Source organism: Oncorhynchus mykiss, chromosome 11 (assembly GCF_057628025.1).
Source record: "Oncorhynchus mykiss isolate SJ-2025 chromosome 11, ASM5762802v1, whole genome shotgun sequence".
In the NCBI taxonomy this organism is placed as follows: domain Eukaryota; kingdom Metazoa; phylum Chordata; class Actinopteri; order Salmoniformes; family Salmonidae; genus Oncorhynchus; species Oncorhynchus mykiss.
In genome coordinates, this window is record NC_143032.1 from 76168241 (window position 1) to 76187823 (window position 19583).

At 42.9% G+C, this 19583-nt stretch overlaps 1 protein-coding gene across 2 annotated transcripts in view; it reads right to left on the bottom strand.

Annotated features, from left to right (window-relative positions):
- LOC110535112 (cytosolic arginine sensor for mTORC1 subunit 1) overlaps positions 1 to 19583 on the bottom strand; it is a 29702-nt gene that overhangs the window by 5140 nt on the left and 4979 nt on the right. Inside the window, exons 3-8 of one of the 2 annotated variants that reach the window (XM_036936300.2) lie at positions 15630 to 15823; positions 11856 to 11991; positions 11446 to 11569; positions 11149 to 11259; positions 633 to 715; positions 399 to 493 (exon numbers count right to left, since the gene is read on the bottom strand). In XM_036936300.2, coding sequence (XP_036792195.2) covers positions 399 to 493; positions 633 to 715; positions 11149 to 11259; positions 11446 to 11569; positions 11856 to 11991; positions 15630 to 15823 — 743 coding nt within the window. Of the gene's footprint in view, positions 1 to 312; positions 494 to 632; positions 716 to 11148; positions 11260 to 11445; positions 11570 to 11855; positions 11992 to 15629; positions 15824 to 19583 lie in introns of both variants that reach the window. The other variant, XM_090191134.1, reaches the window with a different exon arrangement.

Sequence of the window (19583 nt, forward strand, 5' to 3'; positions counted from 1 at the left end):
TCTCAGTCAGGTATCTCACGTCAAACTATCAGTGTCATTCAGGTGTCAACTATGCAGATAGTGCAGAAGACACGTCAGACCAACAAAAGCTGGAAAGTCCACAGGAAGCGGTTGATTTAGCATCCTCTGACAAATCAAACGTTCATTCTGTCATCTGATAGCGCTGCTGACATTCTTGTGATGTTTATAAGCCCCGTTGCAAACACCTGCTACTGTATTCTTGGATAAAATAACTATCACAGTCATTAAACTACACGCTACCCTTTATCCAGGGGTGAACAGTGCCCTCTGTTGGTCAGAATCAGAACATACCCTCTTCTAAAGTTCTGTACTCCATGTTCTGTAGTGTAAAGCTGGGTGCCAGTGCCTGTCACATCAGCAGCTAAAGGCTTGCTCACCAGGGCATGGTCGAAGCTGAAGGTGCTGATATAATAGGCTGAGATGTTGTTGTCGGCTAAGGGCTGGGATATCTGGGCAACAATGCCACACTCGTCTGGAGAAGAGAAGAGAGATGGAGAGATCAACAATGAAGTATTTGTAGTATCAGTGTCAGTCTACCCACGTTAGAGTTGGGCATGATCCTAACCTACTTATAGTGGGTCTTTCAGAGGATGGATTAAAAGGTAGTTTACCGAAACCCAGAGGCTGTCCCCCAATGCGCACCATCCTCCACAGCTCCCTGGAGGAACTTGTGAAGAGAAGATCAGCAGGGAACCTAGAACACACACACACACACACACACACACACAGTTGGTCATTGCTGCTACCAAGATTCACAGGCCAGAATTCAGGAGGAGCAACAGCACCACCATCTGGCTATCGCCTACCATTGAACACCTGACTAACGTCTGTTTTATTTATTTTTTTTATTTTACCTTTATTTAACCAGGTAGGCAAGTTGAGAACAAGTTCTCATTTACAATTGCGACCTGGCCAAGATAAAGCAAAGCAGTTCGACAGATACAACAACACAGAGTTACACATGGAGTAAAACAAACATACAGTCAATAATAAGGTATAAACAAGTCTATATACAATGTGAGCAAATGAGGTGAGAAGGGAGGTAAAGGCAAAAAAAGGCCTTGGTGGCAAGGTAAATACAATATAGCAAGTAAAACACTGGAATGGTAGTTTTGCAATGGAAGAATGTGCAAAGTAGAAATAAAAATAATGGGGTGCAAAGGAGCAAAATAAATAAATAAATTAAATACAGTTGGGAAAGAGGTAGTTGATAGGGCTAAATTATATGTGGGCTATGTACAGGTGCAGTAATCTGTGAGCTGCTCTGACAGTTGGTGCTTAAAGCTAGTGAGGGAGATAAGTGTTTCCAGTTTCAGAGATTTTTGTAGTTTGTTCCAGTCATTGGCAGCAGAGAACTGGAAAGAGAGGCGGCCAAAGAAAGAATTGGTTTTGGGGGTGACTAGAGAGATATACCTGCTGGAGCGTGTGCTACAGGTGGGAGATGCTATGGTGACCAGCGAGCTGAGATAAGGGGGGACTTTACCTAGCAGGGTCTTGTAGATGACATGGAGCCAGTGGGTTTGGCGACGAGTATGAAGCGAGGGCCAGCCAACGAGAGCGTACAGGTCGCAATGGTGGGTAGTGTATGGGGCTTTGGTGACAAAACGGATTGCACTGTGATAGACTGCATCCAGTTTGTTGAGTAGGGTATTGGAGGCTATTTTGTAAATTACATCGCCAAAGTCGAGGATAGGTAGGATGGTCAGTTTTACAAGGGTATGTTTGGCAGCATGAGTGAAGGATGCTTTGTTGCGAAATAGGAAGCCAATTCTAGATTTAACTTTGGATTGGAGATGTTTGATATGGGTCTGGAAGGAGAGTTTACAGTCTAACCAGACACCTAAGTATTTGTAGTTGTCCACGTATTCTAAGTCAGAGCCGTCCAGAGTAGTGATGTTGGACAGGCGGGTAGGTGCAGGTAGTGATCGGTTGAAGAGCATGCATTTAGTTTTACTTGTATTTAAGAGCAGTTGGAGGCCACGGAAGGAGAGTTGTATGGCATTGAAGCTTGCCTGGAGGGTTGTTAACACAGTGTCCAAAGAAGGGCCGGAAGTATACAGAATGGTGTCGTCTGCGTAGAGGTGGATCAGAGACTCACCAGCAGCAAGAGCGACCTCATTGATGTATACAGAGAAGAGAGTCGGTCCAAGAATTGAACCCTGTGGCACCCCCATAGAGACTGCCAGAGGTCCGGACAACAGACCCTCAGATTTGACACACTGAACTCTATCAGAGAAGTAGTTGGTGAACCAGGCGAGGCAATCATTTGAGAAACCAAGGCTGTTGAGTCTGCCGATGAGGATGTGGTGATTGACAGAGTCGAAAGCCTTGGCCAGATCAATGAATACGGCTGCACAGTAATGTTTCTTATCGATGGCGGTTAAGATATCGTTTAGGACCTTGAGCGTGGCTGAGGTGCACCCATGACCAGCTCTGAAACCAGATTGCATAGCAGAGAAGGTATGGTGAGATTCAAAATGGTCGGTAATCTGTTTGTTGACTTGGCTTTCGAAGACCTTAGAAAGGCATGGTAGGATAGATATAGGTCTGTAGCAGTTTGGGTCAAGAGTGTCCCCCCCTTTGAAGAGGGGGATGACCGCAGCTGCTTTCCAATCTTTGGGAATCTCAGACGACACGAAAGAGAGGTTGAACAGGCTAGTAATAGGGGTGGCAACAATTTCGGCAGATAATTTTAGAAAGAAAGGGTCCAGATTGTCTAGCCCGGCTGATTTGTAGGGGTCCAGATTTTGCAGCTCTTTCAGAACATCAGCTGAATGGATTTGGGAGAAGGAGAAATGGGGAAGGCTTGGGCGAGTTGCTGTTGGGGGTGCAGTGCTGTTGACAGGGGTAGGAGTAGCCAGGTGGAAAGCATGGCCAGCAGTAGAAAAATGCTTATTGAAATTTTCAATTATGGTGGATTTATCAGTGGTGACAGTGTTTCCTATCTTCAGTGCAGTGGGCAGCTGGGAGGAGGTGTTCTTATTCTCCATGGACTTTACAGTGTCCCAGAACTTTTTTGAGTTAGTGTTGCAAGAAGCAAATTTCTGCTTGAAAAAGCTAGCCTTGGCTTTTCTAACTGCCTGTGTATAATGGTTTCTAGCTTCCCTGAACAGCTGCATATCACGGGGGCTGTTCGATGCTAATGCAGAACGCCATAGGACGTTTTTGTGTTGATTAAGGGCAGTCAGGTCTGGGGAGAACCAAGGGCTATATCTGTTCCTGGTTCTAAATTTCTTGAATGGGGCATGTTTATTTAAGATGGTTAGGAAGGCATTTTTAAAAAATATCCAGGCATCCTCTACTGACGGGATGAGGTCAATATCCTTCCAGGATACCCCGGCCAGGTCGATTAGAAAGGCCTGCTCGCTGAAGTGTTTCAGGGAGCGTTTTACAGTGATGAGAGGAGGTCGTTTGACCGCTGACCCATTACGGATGCAGGCAATGAGGCAGTGATCGCTGAGATCTTGGTTGAAGACAGCAGAGGTGTATTTAGAGGGGAAGTTGGTTAGGATGATATCTATGAGGGTGCCCGTGTTTAAGGCTTTGGGGAGGTACCTGGTAGGTTCATTGATAATTTGTGTGAGATTGAGGGCATCAAGTTTAGATTGTAGGATGGCTGGGGTGTTAAGCATGTTCCAGTTTAGGTCGCCTAGCAGCACGAGCTCTGAAGATAGATGGGGGGCAATCAGTTCACATATGGTGTCCAGAGCACAGCTGGGGGCAGAGGGTGGTCTATAGCAGGCGGCAACGGTGAGAGACTTGTTTTTAGAAAGGTGGATTTTTAAAAGTAGAAGTTCAAATTGTTTGGGTACAGACCTGGATAGTAGGACAGAACTCTGCAGGCTATCTTTGCAGTAAATTGCAACACCGCCCCCTTTGGCAGTTCTATCTTGTCTGAAAATGTTGTAGTTTGGAATTAAAATGTCTGAATTTTTGGTGGTCTTCCTAAGCCAGGATTCAGACACAGCTAGAACATCCGGGTTGGCAGAGTGTGCTAAAGCAGTGAATAGAACAAACTTAGGGAGGAGGCTTCTAATGTTAACATGCATGAAACCAAGGCTATTACGGTTACAGAAGTCGTCAAAAGAGAGCGCCTGGGGAATAGGAGTGGAGCTAGGCACTGCAGGGCCTGGATTCACCTCTACATCGCCAGAGGAACATAGGAGGAGTAGAATAAGGGTGCGACTAAAAGCAATAAGAATTGGTCGTCTAGAACGTCTGGAACAGAGAGTAAAAGGAGGTTTCTGGGGGCGATAAAATAGCATCAAGGTATAATGTACAGACAAAGGTAAGGTAGGATGTGAATACAGTGGAGGTAAACCTAGGTATTGAGTGATGAAGAGAGAGATATTGTCTCTAGAAACATCATTGAAACCAGGAGATGTCATTGCATGTGTGGGTGGTGGAACTAATAGGTTGGATAAGGTATAGTGAGCAGGACTAGAGGCTCTACAGTGAAATAAGCCAATAAACACTAACCAGAACAGCAATGGACAAGACATATTGACATTAAGGAGAGGCATGCTTAGTCGAGTGATCAAAAGGGTCCAGTGAGTGGAGAGGTTGGTTTAGGGTCACGGCGATTTAGACAGCTAGCCAAGCCAACCGGTAGCAAGCTAGCATAGGATGGAGTCTGTTGTTAGCCACCTCTTGCGTTCGGTCAGTAGATTAGTGGGGTTCCGTGTGGTAGAGGGGATTAATCAAAATCACACAACAACAAAAATAAGAACAATAGATATAGTTATAGAGGCCCGAGAAGAAAACATAATAATTCAAATAAATAAATTGTCCGATTGTCTATTCAGAATAGCAGCCGGAAAGACAGCTAACGGTTAGCGGGCCGCAGATGGGCGTTCCGGTAACGTCGCGACAGAGGAGCCAGCCGGATCTCCTTCAGGTAGATAACGTCGGCAGTCCGGTTGTGAAGGCCCGGTGGGGCTCCGCGTAGGCAGTGAAACGGGTCCGGATAGGTGACTGCAGCCCAGGAGTGAATGATGGAACTCAGGCGTGATTGACGGAGCTGGCTAGCACCGGAACAATCGATGTTTGCTCCGGAATCGACGAAAGCCGACTGTCACACGGATAGCAGCTAGCTAGCTGTGAGATCCGGGTATGAATGTCCAGAGAGCAGTTGAAATCCAGGGACATGGAGAGAAAAATTGGTCCGGTATGTTCCGTTCCGAGCCGCGCTGCGCCGTACAAAACTGGCGATAGATTTTCGATAGATTTTCGAACTAAAGGACAGCCGATGACCACAAACCGTGGTTAGCTTCTGATTAGCTTCTGGGTTAGCTCCTGGCTAGCTTCTGGCTAGTTTCTGGCCAGCCTCCTGGAGTTTCTGGCTAGCTTCCTGAAGGATTGCAGATCTGAGGTAAATAATACTTTTTTATAAATATAAATTGATGAGGCTGGTTGCAGGAGAGTGTTTAGAAGATGAGTTGATGGAAAATAAAAATAAAATGTATGTGAAAAAAGTTGTAAATATATATATATACAGGACACGACAAGACGAGGACAAAAGACGTCTGAACTGCTATGCGATCTTGGATGATCAGTGTGATCTGTGTGACGCCTGACTCTTAAAAAAATAGCCTGGAGCCATAGTGCTATTATAATACCGTAAAGTCTCAACTGCTGGAGGGTCTACATATTTCTTTATTCTATTTTCTTTATTTTAGGCTCAAAAGAAGTGTCCTCTTTCATCAGGGGTTTCAAACTCATTCAATGGAGGGCCTAATGTCTGCTGGTTTGTGTTTTTTCCTTTCAATTCAGACCCAGACAACCAGGTGAGGAGAGTTCCTTACTAACCAGTGACCTTAATTCCTCAATGAAGTACAAAGGAGGAGCGTAAACCCACAGACACTCGGCCCTCTGTGAGTTTGACATGTCTTATATGGCACTGCAGGCACATTTTTAATAACAATAGTAATATATACAACATGCATCAATCCACTGTCTCGAAGGTATCCATCAACTTTGCTACTTTGCTTATAGTCCTTGGGGCCCGTGCGTCATTGTCTTCAACTGTGTAGGCCTATCATTACCCGTTGCACTGTTTTCCTCTAAGTCTCAAACTAACCATCGTCAAATCCTTTCAAATAAAGGAAGTTGCATAGAGACAAATAAGCACTAGGCCACAAGTTATTTTTTGTATTACATTGTTATTGATTACTGCATTGTTATGTTTAGTGCTTGCAAGAAAGGCATTTCACTGTACTTGTGCATGTGACAACTTGAAACATTTCATTTCTATTGTTCTTTTGATGTTTCTGCTGATAATTTATGCCATTTGGTAGGCTATTTGTTAGTCAACAAAAATTGGATACATGAAGCTTCTCGTCATTAGCCTACTTGTTACTCTAGAATACGAATTGAAGCCTTGCTCACCATAATGTTATAAATGAAAAATCTAGTTGACATCGGTAGGCTAAAGTTCTCTTTCATGTCTGCTTCTCTCACAAAGCGAGGACTTTTAGGACCGGAGGCGAGGACTTTTAGGAAGATCAAAACAGTGTGGACTAGAAGGCAGGACAGGAGATCATGAGGTGGGCTTTGCGCTGTTTAGTGTGTTCGCTCACTTCTTAGTTCAGTAGGGAGAGTTTTGGAGAAGGGAAGCCAATCCGTTTAGATGTTGTGAAGAATATATGAGTATAGGTTACTCCATTGGCATGTACACGGTCTGCTCTGCCATTGCGCTCCTTCACACCAGGGTGAAGGAGAGTTTTTAAGGTGGAAATCGTAAAACTGGACCAGTAAGAATACAAAATAAAAATTAAATAGGTCCCCAATACCGTGTGAATGTGTATGTTTAATGTTGCCTTTTGGTGACCGGAGACCTTTCGAAAATACAGTTTAATGTCAAGTTATTTCTAGTTCACAAAAGCTTATGGAAATAAACTCAGCAAAAAAAGAAACGACCCTTTTTCAGGACCCTGTCTTTCAAAGATATTTGGTATTTTACTAATTAACTTCACAGATCATCATTGTAAAGAGTTTAAACACTGTTTCCCATGCTTGTTCAATGAACCATAAACAATTAATGAACACGCACCTGTGGAACGGTCGTTAAGACACTAACAGCTTACAGATGGTAGGCAATTAAAGGTCACAGTTATGAAAACTTAGGACACTAAAGAGGCCTTTCTACAGACTCTGAAAAACACCAAAAGAAAGATGCCCATGGTCCCTGCTCATCTGTGTGAATGTGCCTTAGGCATGCTGCAAGGAGGCATGAGGACTGAAGATGTGGCCAGGGCAATACATTGCAATGTCCGTACTGTGAGACGCCCAAGACATCGCTACAGGGCGACAGGTCGAACAGCTGATCGTCCTCGCAGTGGCAGACCACGTGTAACAACACCTGCACAGGATCGGTACATCTGAACATCACACCTGCGGGACAGGAACGCACAATCCCTCCATCAGTGCGCAGACTGTCCGCAATAGGCTGAGAGAGGCTAGACTGAGGGCTTCTAGGCCTGTTGTAAAGGCAGGTCCTCACCAGACATCACCGGCAACAACATCGCCTATGGGCACAAACCCACCGTCGCTGGACCAGACAGGACTGGCAAAAAGTGCTCTTCACTGACGAGTCGCGGTTTTGTCTCACCAGGGGTGATGGTCGGATTCATGTTTATTGTCAAAGGAATGTTTGTTACACAGAGGCCTGTACTCTGGAGGGGGATCAATTTGGAGGTGGAGGGTCCATCATGGTATGGGGAGTTGTGTCACAGCATCATCGGACTGAGCTCGTTGTCATTGCAGGCAATCTCAACGCTGTGCGTTACAGGTAAGACATCCTCCTCCCTCATGTGGTACCCTTCCTGCAGGCTCATCCTGACATGACCCTCCAGCATGACAATGCCACCAGCCATACTGCTCATTCTGTACGTGATTTCCTGCAAGACAGGAATGTCAATGTTCTGCCATGGCCAGCGAAGAGCCCGGATCTCAATCCCATTGAGCACGTCTGGGACCTGTTGGATCAGAGGGTGAGGGCTAGGGCCATTCCCCCCAGAAATGTCCAAAAACGTGCAGGTGCCTTGGTGGAAGAGTGGGGTAACATCCCCCCCCCCCCCTTTGTTCATGGACACATTATTCAATTTCTGTTAATCACATGTCTGGAACTTGTTCAGTTTATGTCTCAGTTGTTGAATCTTGTTATGTTCATACAAATATTTACACATGTTAAATTTGCTGAAAATAAACACAGTTGACAGTGAGAGGACGTTTCTATTTTTGCCGAGTTTAGGAGTACGCCATATCAATGTCTGGAAGGAATGTAAATCTTTTCCCAGTCACATGCAGAAAGTTCATTCAGGAAAGCCTGTTCACAAAACTGCTTGACATTCCCTTTATTACCCGAGGGGGTAATTTGGGGATTTTATTGTGCCTTGCACACACACATTGTTTGGGCAGATACAGATGTCTGGGTACTTACGCAGGTTATTAGTTAGGATAATATCAATTAGTGTTGATTTAGAGAGGTCTTTAGGGTTCAGCCTTGTAGCTGCCTTTATCAACTGGGTGAAATTCAACGTATTGCATAGCCCTTATATGGCGTTGGAGTTTGGCGATAACCAGTCCCAGTTTAAAATTGCCCATGAGAACCATTTAATTATTCCCCCAGATAGGTAAGAGCTCAGCAAGGGAATCTAGAGACTCGACCCTATCACGTAGGAATTCAGAAGCTGACAGTTGCAATTTCATAAAACACTAGATACGGTGGAATACAGACAAAACCCACTGGAAAAGAAAAGCTGCTACGCTGTCAGGTAAACTGGAGAAAAGCTGCTGCACTGTCAGGTAAACTGGAGAAAAGCTGCTGCACTGTCAGGTAAACTGGAGAAAAGCTGCTGCACTGTCAGGTAAACTGGAGAAAAGCTGCTGCGCTGTCAGGTAAACTGGAGAAAAGCTGCTGCGCTGTCAGGTAAACTGGAGAAAAGCTGCTACGCTGTCAGGTAAACTGGAGAAAAGCTGCTACGCTGTCAGGTAAACTGGAGAAAAGCTGCTACGCTGTCAGGTAAACTGGAGAAAAGCTGCTACGCTGTCAGGTAAACTGGAGAAAAGCTGCTACGCTGTCAGGTAAACTGGAGAAAAGCTGCTGCGCTGTCAGGTAAACTGGAGAAAAGCTGCTGCGCTGTCAGGTAAACTGGAGAAAAGCTGCTGCGCTGTCAGGTAAACTGGAGAAAAGCTGCTGCGCTGTCAGGTAAACTGGAGAAAAGCTGCTGCGCTGTCAGGTAAACTGGAGAAAAGCTGCTGCACTGTCAGGTAAACTGGAGAAAAGCTGCTGCACTGTCAGGTAAACTGGAGAAAAGCTGCTGCGCTGTCAGGTAAACTGGAGAAAAGCTGCTGCACTGTCAGGTAAACTGGAGAAAAGCTGCTGCGCTGTCAGGTAAACTGGAGAAAAGCTGCTGCGCTGTCAGGTAAACTGGAGAAAAGCTGCTGCGCTGTCAGGTAAACTGGAGAAAAGCTGCTGCACTGTCAGGTAAACTGGAGAAAAGCTGCTTCGCTGTCAGGTAAACTGGAGAAAAGCTGCTGCGCTGTCAGGTAAACTGGAGAAAAGCTGCTGCACTGTCAGGTAAACTGGAGAAAAGCTGCTGCACTGTCAGGTAAACTGGAGAAAAGCTGCTGCACTGTCAGGTAAACTGGGGTTACGGGGGACCTTTGAAAAGATCTGGGGAGACTCCCTATTGGAGGAAATAACGACCAATATAGCATAATTTGGTCTGTCAAACAGGTAAGACTACCCTACTTAAAAATGGCTCCAACAAAGCTTTTAGTAAATTGGCCTAATCAACTTTCCGCACTGGGCACTGTCCATTTTTATTTTTGAAATACAGTGTATTTGGAAAGTATTCAGACCCCTTCCCTTTTCCCACATTGTTACATTACAGCCTTATTCTAAAATGGATCAAATTAAGCATGTTCCTCAATTTATTTATTTATTTTTTTAAGTAATCCATTTTAGAATGAGGCTGTAATGTAACAAAATGTGGAATAATAACAAAAAAAGAGTCTGAATACTTTAGGCCTAGATCCAGGAGTGCCGGCTGCATATTAACTAGCCTAATCTTTTTTTTTATATACCATAAAATAAGTTGTTACTGTTCTTTGTGATATGTCTATTTTAGCTAAATGTACTATTTTACAGTCATGCTAAGCATAGTCTTATAAGATTTTTTTCATTGTATAAGATGGACATTTCATGTTCATTGTCTGATATGAAATAGTAAACTGACACATAACAAGTAAGTGTCACGTGTAAACAACGTCTAAATGATGTTAGCAATGTATATCTATCCTTCAATAAAACAAACTCCAAAGCAAATCAAGGGGGAGAAGAATAGGTTTATTCAGAGAGGACAAATCAAAATGTTACGCTGGGAGTCAGATGTTCAGTCTCCCCCTGTCCTCAGCATTTCCCCCCAGAACAAAGGACAGGATGCCACTTATAACCCCCCACCCTAGCCTGGGGTTGACCAATCAGAAGTCCTTGCAGGACAACTTGGCCAATGGCCAAATAACAAGTATCCCACTCCAGACTCAATGTACAGACCAATGAAAACGTGGCCCACGTAGAACACGTTGCTCTGAGTTCAGGAGTGACATTCCACAGATGTTGAACTGAAACCCAAATTCTACTTACAATTAGCTATTGACCATTGGTACTCTAATTTTTTGTCCTCTCAAACTCTGCGTTGTGTATTCATCTTCCAAATACTATTGCAATGACGTGTGCATGTCACATGACGTGAACACGTCGGAAGTTTGACTGCTAAGAAAAAAATATTTAAAATAATAATTAGGTGGGTGCTTATATGTCCTATTTCTTGTGTGTATTATACGCATGTGTGAAATTGAGATAGGGGGAGTTTGGTTTTGCATATCTTAAGACCCTCAGAGAGTGGGGTCACGGCCAGGGTCAGCCATTATCAATGGGGACCCTGGAGCAATTAGGGTTAAGTGCTTTGCTGAAGGGCACAGAGATTTTTTAGCGTCTTGCCTCAAGGATTCTAATTAGCAACCTTTTGGTTACTGGCCCAACGCTCTAACCGATAGGCCACCCACAAAGTGAAACTTTAAATCAGCTCAGATGTAAGAGAGGTGAGAGGAGATGAGTCTTACTGTCTTTGTGCCTCTGTGTCCATGACCAGAGAGACGTAGCCATCGATCAGAGAGAAGGAAAAGAACTTGATACAGTCCAGGTCCTGGCTGGGAAGAGCGCCCTCTTTAGGACTGAGGAAGAAAATCATTTTACACCACAGACTCAGAATAAGACCGTCTTAAAACAACTTGTTTTTTTTTTACAAAAATATGGCAGAACCATTACCCTAAGTAAGGATTTCACACGGCAGCCATCTTGACTTGAACTGGTAAGGCAACAAAAGGGTCAAAAAGGGTTTTGCGCGGAGCAGAGCTCACCTGTTGGAGTAGAAGAGAACGTCGATGAGTGTTGTTGCGATGGCAGGCAGAGTGTCTGGGTCCAGACTCATCACACAGAACTGGTTCTGGGGTATCAGCAAAGGGTGCACTGTCAGCTGGGGGGCTGGATATGAAACAGAAGGGGAATAATAGTATAGAACCTGAACCCAACCTGAAATAACCTGTAGCACTGGGACAGTGAGAAGTAGTGTTATAGAGTACAAGCATGTCTTCACTTTATCATGTGGGGGGATTCTATTGTAAAACATGGCTATTCTGTTACCCATAGTTCCCTTCAAAAAAAGAGCACAGACTGATAATATCGTTTCTCTATGTCTGTCCCTTTCTGTGACCCTCCAATACATTCGGTCTCACCCCCCCTCCCCTCCCCTCTCTCTGCTGCGACGTACCTTCTTTGCCGTTCTTCTGGAAGCCATTGTGGACATCTTGGCTGAGAACAGCAGAGTACTCTCCCCCCACCTCTCTGTAGATGTTGAACTCTTCCTCCAGAGTGTTAATAACGACAGCCAGGTCCTTCTCCCTCACCTACAGTAAGACAGTATTAATAACGACAGCCAGGTTCTTCTCCCTCACCTACAGTAAGACAGTATTAATAACTACAGCCAGGTCCTTCTCCCTCACCTACAGTAAGACAGTATTAATAACGACAGCCAGGTTCTTCTCCCTCACCTACAGTAAGACAGTATTAATAACTACAACCAGGTCCTTCTCCCTCACCTACAGTAAGACAGTATTAATAACGACAGCCAGGTTCTTCTCCCTCACCTACAGTAAGACAGTATTAATAACGACAGCCAGATTCTTCTCCCTCACCTACAGTAAGACAGTATTAATAACGACAGCCAGGTCCTTCTCCCTCACCTACAGTAAGACAGTATTAATAACGACAGCCAGGTTCTTCTCCCTCACCTACAGTAAGACAGTATTAATAACGACAGCCAGGTTCTTCTCCCTCACCTACAGTAAGACAGTATTAATAACGACAGCCAGGTCCTTCTCCCTCACCTACAGTAAGACAGTATTAATAACTACAACCAGGTCCTTCTCCCTCACCTACAGTAAGACAGTATTAATAACTACAACCAGGTCCTTCTCCCTCACCTACAGTAAGACAGTATTAATAACTACAACCAGGTCCTTCTCCCTCACCTACAGTAAGACACTATTAATAACTACAACCAGGTCCTTCTCCCTCACCTACAGTAAGACAGTATTAATAACAACAACCAGGTTCTTCTCCCTCACCTACAGTAAGACAGTATTAATAACGACAGCCAGGTTCTTCTCCCTCACCTACAGTAAGACAGTATTAATAACTACAACCAGGTCCTTCTCCCTCACCTACAGTAAGACAGTATTAATAACAACAACCAGGTCCTTCTCCCTCACCTACAGTAAGACAGTATTAATAACGACAGCCAGGTCCTTCTCCCTCACCTACAGTAAGACAGTATTAATAACTACAACCAGGCCCTTCTCCCTCACCTACAGTAAGACAGTATTAATAACGACAGCCAGGTCCTTCTCCCTCACCTACAGTAAGACAGTATTAATAACGACAGCCAGGTTCTTCTCCCTCACCTACAGTAAGACAGTATTAATAACGACAGCCAGGTCCTTCTCCCTCACCTACAGTAAGACAGTATTAATAACTACAACCAGGTCCTTCTCCCTCACCTACAGTAAGACAGTATTAATAACTACAACCAGGCCCTTCTCCCTCACCTACAGTAAGACAGTATTAATAACAACCAGGTCCTTCTCCCTCACCTACAGTAAGACAGTATTAATAACGACAGCCAGGTTCTTCTCCCTCACCTACAGTAAGACAGTATTAATAACGACAGCCAGGTCCTTCTCCCTCACCTACAGTAAGACAGTATTAATAACTACAACCAGGTCCTTCTCCCCCACCTACAGTAAGACAGTATTAATAACGACAGCCAGGTTCTTCTCCCTCACCTACAGTAAGACAGTATTAATAACGACAGCCAGGTCCTTCTCCCTCACCTACAGTAAGACAGTATTAATAACTACAACCAGGTCCTTCTCCCTCACCTACAGTAAGACAGTATTAATAACTACAACCAGGTCCTTCTCCCTCACCTACAGTAAGACAGTATTAATAACAACAACCAGGTCCTTCTCCCTCACCTACAGTAAGACAGTATTAATAACGACAGCCAGGTCCTTCTCCCTCACCTACAGTAAGACAGTATTAATAACTACAACCAGGCCCTTCTCCCTCACCTACAGTAAGACAGTATTAATAACGACAGCCAGGTCCTTCTCCCTCACCTACAGTAAGACAGTATTAATAACGACAGCCAGGTTCTTCTCCCTCACCTACAGTAAGACAGTATTAATAACGACAGCCAGGTCCTTCTCCCTCACCTACAGTAAGACAGTATTAATAACTACAACCAGGTCCTTCTCCCTCACCTACAGTAAGACAGTATTAATAACTACAACCAGGCCCTTCTCCCTCACCTACAGTAAGACAGTATTAATAACAACCAGGTCCTTCTCCCTCACCTACAGTAAGACAGTATTAATAACGACAGCCAGGTTCTTCTCCCTCACCTACAGTAAGACAGTATTAATAACAACAGCCAGGTCCTTCTCCCTCACCTACAGTAAGACAGTATTAATAACTACAACCAGGTCCTTCTCCCCCACCTACAGTAAGACAGTATTAATAACTACAACCAGGCCCTTCTCCCTCACCTACAGTAAGACAGTATTAATAACTACAACCAGGTCCTTCTCCCTCACCTACAGTAAGACAGTATTAATAACAACAACCAGGTCCTTCTCCCTCACCTACAGTAAGACAGTATTAATAACAACAACCAGGTTCTTCTCCCTCACCTACAGTAAGACACTATTAATAACTACAACCAGGTCCTTCTCCCTCACCTACAGTAAGCGGACAACATGCGGGCTGACAGTCAGTGACATTGAGAGAGAGAATTTTTTAAAAGCTACATTGTAGTCACTTCTATTACTTCAAATGGACTAGTGGCATATTTGTACTTATAACATTTATCTTACGTTTGGAGTGGGACAAATGCAACTGCTTTGCAAAGCTATACCTACTTCATCACAACTTATCATCGGCGTCTTCCGTAACATGCAACACTTTGACCCACTGCTCCCACCATTGTGGGAAATGCTCTTTTTTGACAAGGATTTGAGGGGACACAAAGTAAGTGAGGATGGCAGATTTGAGTTTGAGAACTTAGCATTTTTTCAAACACCTGAAACAGCTTATTCATGCAATAGAGCCATAATCATTATGCTTAATTCTATGTAAAAAGTCTGTTTATTTTTCTGCATATTTAAGCATACCTCTTGAGCTGTCTGTATCCTCCTGACTGATGGTTATTTTTTAAAGGAACCAAATATGCTTATCTGCATCTCTGCTAAAATCCGGGTAAAAGATTGAAAGGAATGCGAGTCTTATTCAGTATATAGTTATTGCTTGGCTTTTCTAAAGTCTAGCAATCTTGTCAGCAGGCATGCCAGCTAAGATAATTAGACAAGCTACTCAAACTTGATTAATAGCCTAAAATGGCTTGGTAGCTAGTTATGAGGTATTAGAGAGAACCAATAAAAAATCAAAAAATAAATGATTTACTCATCAAGAAGGAATCAGTAGGCTACATAGCTTGATCAAATTAATTTACAAGCATACCTCCTGAGAGTCCTGCACATCACAGGCAGCTATAGGCAGATCAAACGCTGTGTGTCTTTGCTCTGTGGCGCACCTTGGAAGGGACCACTTACTGGGGGGGGGGGGGGGGGGGGGGGGGGGTACACTTTACTTGGTCCAGTGAGTGTGCCCCCTCCTCTTTTTTTTAAATAAATAATGATAAAACGTGGGCTTAAAAAGGAAGTTCAGTAATTCCTTTAAAATCTGAAAAATTAGGACAAATCTGTGCCCTTGTGCCCCCTATGGGCATGACGCCTATGGCTATTGCTTAGCAACTGTTGTAATGGTTGGATACCAGTGGCCCGTTTAGGAGGGAGTAACGTTACAGAATGTTCAGAGAGAAATGTAGACCTATTATGTTGAAAAACAATGATAAAGAATCACATCAGACAACCCAATAAGCCCCAGCAGGTAATAACTGGAGGGGTCACAGAGACAGGGGACTCACCAGGATGAAGTCCGTCTGATAGGTCGAGAGCATGAAGACTGACACGTGCTGCTGGGCCAATGGGGCGATGACAGACTTAGCGATTTTGGTCACGCCCACTGCCTGCGAGCTGCTGGAAGAGTTGCCGTTGGAGACCACGTTGAGTGGCAGCCACACGGAACTTTCGACCAGTAGATGCTCCGAGGGCTGCAGCTCTGCAGGGGGGAGAGGGGGGGGGGGGGGGGTTAGGTAATGTCAGAACACACACACACACACACACACCACTTCACTCAAACAAAGACTATCCACTAGTGGTCTATACTGTATTGAACAGAAAACCCACAGTAAAGTTAGGCCTTCTTTCTAAAAGCAATCGTACATACAGGCCCAATGCAAAGTTGTTACTTTCCTGCTTTTTAAATTATATGAACATAAAATATTCAATTTTATTTGGAACGGCAAGCCAGATTAAATTAAAAAGGCCTAATTATATAACAAATATGAATTCAGAGGGCAGAAATGATTAAATATAAAAGCATTAGACCTCTCACTAAAGGCATCAATCATACAAAAGTTAAACTTAAATCCAAACTGGTTTTCTAGTAAATTGGTAAGAATGTCTCATTCTATGTTCAAGAATGGCCTTTTCCCCTTTATTCAGATTACACCGGCCCACTTTCGGTTGTTTGAAAAGGAAATAATCTCCAAAATATCTTTCTTTTTTTAAACAGGTTGCAATTTCAGTTTAAATCCACCTGAAAAGACAGAACAAATAATACAACAAATATTGTGGTTAAATTCAAATATACTAATTGATTAAAAAAACGATTTTTCAAAGAAATGTTTAAAAAAGGTATAATTTTAGTGAATGATATCATAAATAGGACTGGTGGAGTTATGTCACACATGCAGCTAACACAGACATCTGTCTGCTCTAGCCAAAATTACAACCAATTAATTGCAGCACAAAAAAGTAAAGAACTTGTATGTCGGCCCTGTATTAAAGAACATAAATGGTTAAAGAAAAGTGTGATAAATAAAAACATATACCAATTTAATTTAAGGACCAAAAAACTGACAGCTGTGCCATATAAATTGCAAAATAGTTGGGAAGAGATTTTGGATGTACCCATTCCATGGCACATGGTTTATGAATTGATACGCAAAACAACGCCGGATGCAAAACTTCAAATTTTTCAATTTAAATTACTATACAAAATTCTTGCAACCAATAGAATGTTATATATATGGGGGATACAATCTTCCCATCTCTGCAGATTTTGCTGTGAGGAGGCAGAGTCATTAGATCATTCATTTGGTACTGTCCATATGTAGTTCATTTTTGGTCACAGGTCCAGGAATGGCTGAAGAATTGTAACATTTGACTAGAACTAACGATGCAGATAGCAATACTGGGTGATTTGAAAAATCATAGTCAATCAATCATTAATATCATAATTATTTTAGCAAAAATGTTTATTTTTAATTTACAAATCGGTAGAAGCTATGAGAATAGAAAGGTTCAATTCGTTTGTGAAGCATCACAGCACAGTTGAAAAATATATGGCAAATAGAAATCCAAAATGGATGATGTTGAGAGGTGAGAGGAGAGGTTGAATGGAGCTGAAGGGTGGGACTAATAACAAGATAAAACATGTAAAACATACGGAGTCTGTAAAATGTATATAGGATCAGAACTTTTGTGAAATATCACAGTTACAAATAGAAATCAAACTGGATGGACATCAGAAATAGAGGTAGGACTAAAAACAAACAAGAGAGAACTATTGTAAAGTAGACTGTGTCTGTAGAGTGTGTATAAGATGTATGGATTGAAGGTAAAAGTGAAGGTAAAAGTGTTTATTAGTTTACTCCAATTGGGGGATCGGCAGAAGGGTTTGTGGGGAATAATAATAAAGGTATATTCTTTAAAAAAGTATGTATGTCTATATAGGTATGTGTATGTATATATGTGTATATGTATGTCTATATAGGTATGTGTATGTATATATGTGTATATGTATGCATGCGTGTATGGATATATACATATTTACCAAATAAATATATTGGGGATTGGAAACGATGCAGACAATTACATTGATGGAACCGATATTCTTTCCGTGATATTAAGCTGATCCACCCCTTAAATGTTAGAATTTGTTTAAGTTGCTACTTTCCAAACCTGACCTTATGTCTACACAGCTATTTTAAGTAATTTCCTCTGATTGGACCCCATCCCCACTGCCATCCACTTCCTTCGGGGGGGGTAAATCATGTCATCATCCACTCTCCACCATCCCCACTATGGTCCCTACAGTATGTTGGGAGTAGGATGAAGTGCCCCCAGGGACTGATCTAAAGTCAGTCTAAGATTTGAGGAGAGTAAGCCACTTCTTAACAGCGCGTGTGTGTTTATGGTCTGAGAAGGGGTCAAGGAGGGTTCAACCAGGTCCTATTCCCTACAGGGTCTAGAGGGCCATAACTGACCCAGACAGGACACTGATCAGTCCTCACCCCTTCCCCAAACAGGCCATCAACAGCAGATAGCTACTTGGGAAGCAGGTGTGAGCTCTCAAACTTTTAATGTAATATTTGATTTATACAGGAAGTATAGGAACTGGGAGGAAAGTGCACTCGGATACTGGGTTGTATACTGAGATGTGTATTTCACTGTATTTCAAAAGGTGATTGTGCACTAGCAGATGCATTGTACTGGATTTAACAAATCATTGTTTGTTTACCGAAATAAATTTAAATAAACGCAACCTGGAACAATTTCAAAGATTTTACTGAGTTACAGTTCATATAAGGAGATCAGTCAATTTATATACATTCATTAAGCCCTAATCTATGGATTTCACATGACTGGGAATACAGATATGCATCGGTTGGTCACAGATACCAAAAAAAAGTAGGGATAGGAGTCAGTATCTGGTGTGACCAACATTTGCCTCATGCAGCATGACAAATCTCCTTTGCTTAGAGTTGATCAGGCGGTTGGTTGATGGTGGCCTGTGGAATGTTGTGCCACTCCTCTTCAATGGCTGTGCGAAGTTGCTGGATATTGTCGGGAACTGGAACACGCTGTTGTACATGTCGATCCAGAGCATCCCAAACAAGCTCAATTGGTGACATGTCTGGTGAGTAAGCAGGCCGTGGAAGAACTGGGACATTTTCAGCTTCCAGGAATTGTGTACTGATCTTTATACGTTACACCTGTCAGATAGATGGATTATCTTGGCAAAGGAGAAATGCTCACTAACAGGGATGTAAACACATTTGTGCACACAATGACAGAATTAAGCTTTTTGTGTGTTTGGAACATTTCTGGTATCTTTTATTTCAGCTCATGAAATATGGGACCAACACTTTATATTTTTGTTCAGTGTATTTTGTTGCTATGTTATTTAATCTTATATAGCAATGTGTTTTTATATTAGTTGCTATAGAGCCTATTTCATTCCACATAAGAAGAGCACTGTCATGCAACAATTCAGTGTTCTCAGGGATGCGCCTGGTTTGAATTAAAAATGTGTGAAGTGAACTTCAATTACTTCAGGGGATGAAGAAAAACAACACTTTCAGGCTGGGAAACTAATGGTATTCATTCACAGCAGTGCCAGGACTCTGATCTCCCTCTCAAAAATCAACAGTAAACATTACACTTCCAAAAGATCCAAAAGCATAACGACATTTCAAATGACATGTCTACATAGTGTTGTAATGATGTGCAAATAGTTAAGTAATTATCTTTTTGTTTTCTCATGATTTGGTTGGGTCTAATTGTGTTGCAAGGCTCTGCTTCTCTCTATCTATTCCCCTTCAAAAGGGGAACTGTTCTGGTTGGAATCATTTGTCAGAAGCAGCCCCTTGTGGATTCTCTGCACCAGCTTTCACCTCTTAAAATAGACAGAAAGATAGAGAAGGCCTGGAGGCAATATGTGCCTGTAATGTCAACTACATCTGTGAGATACA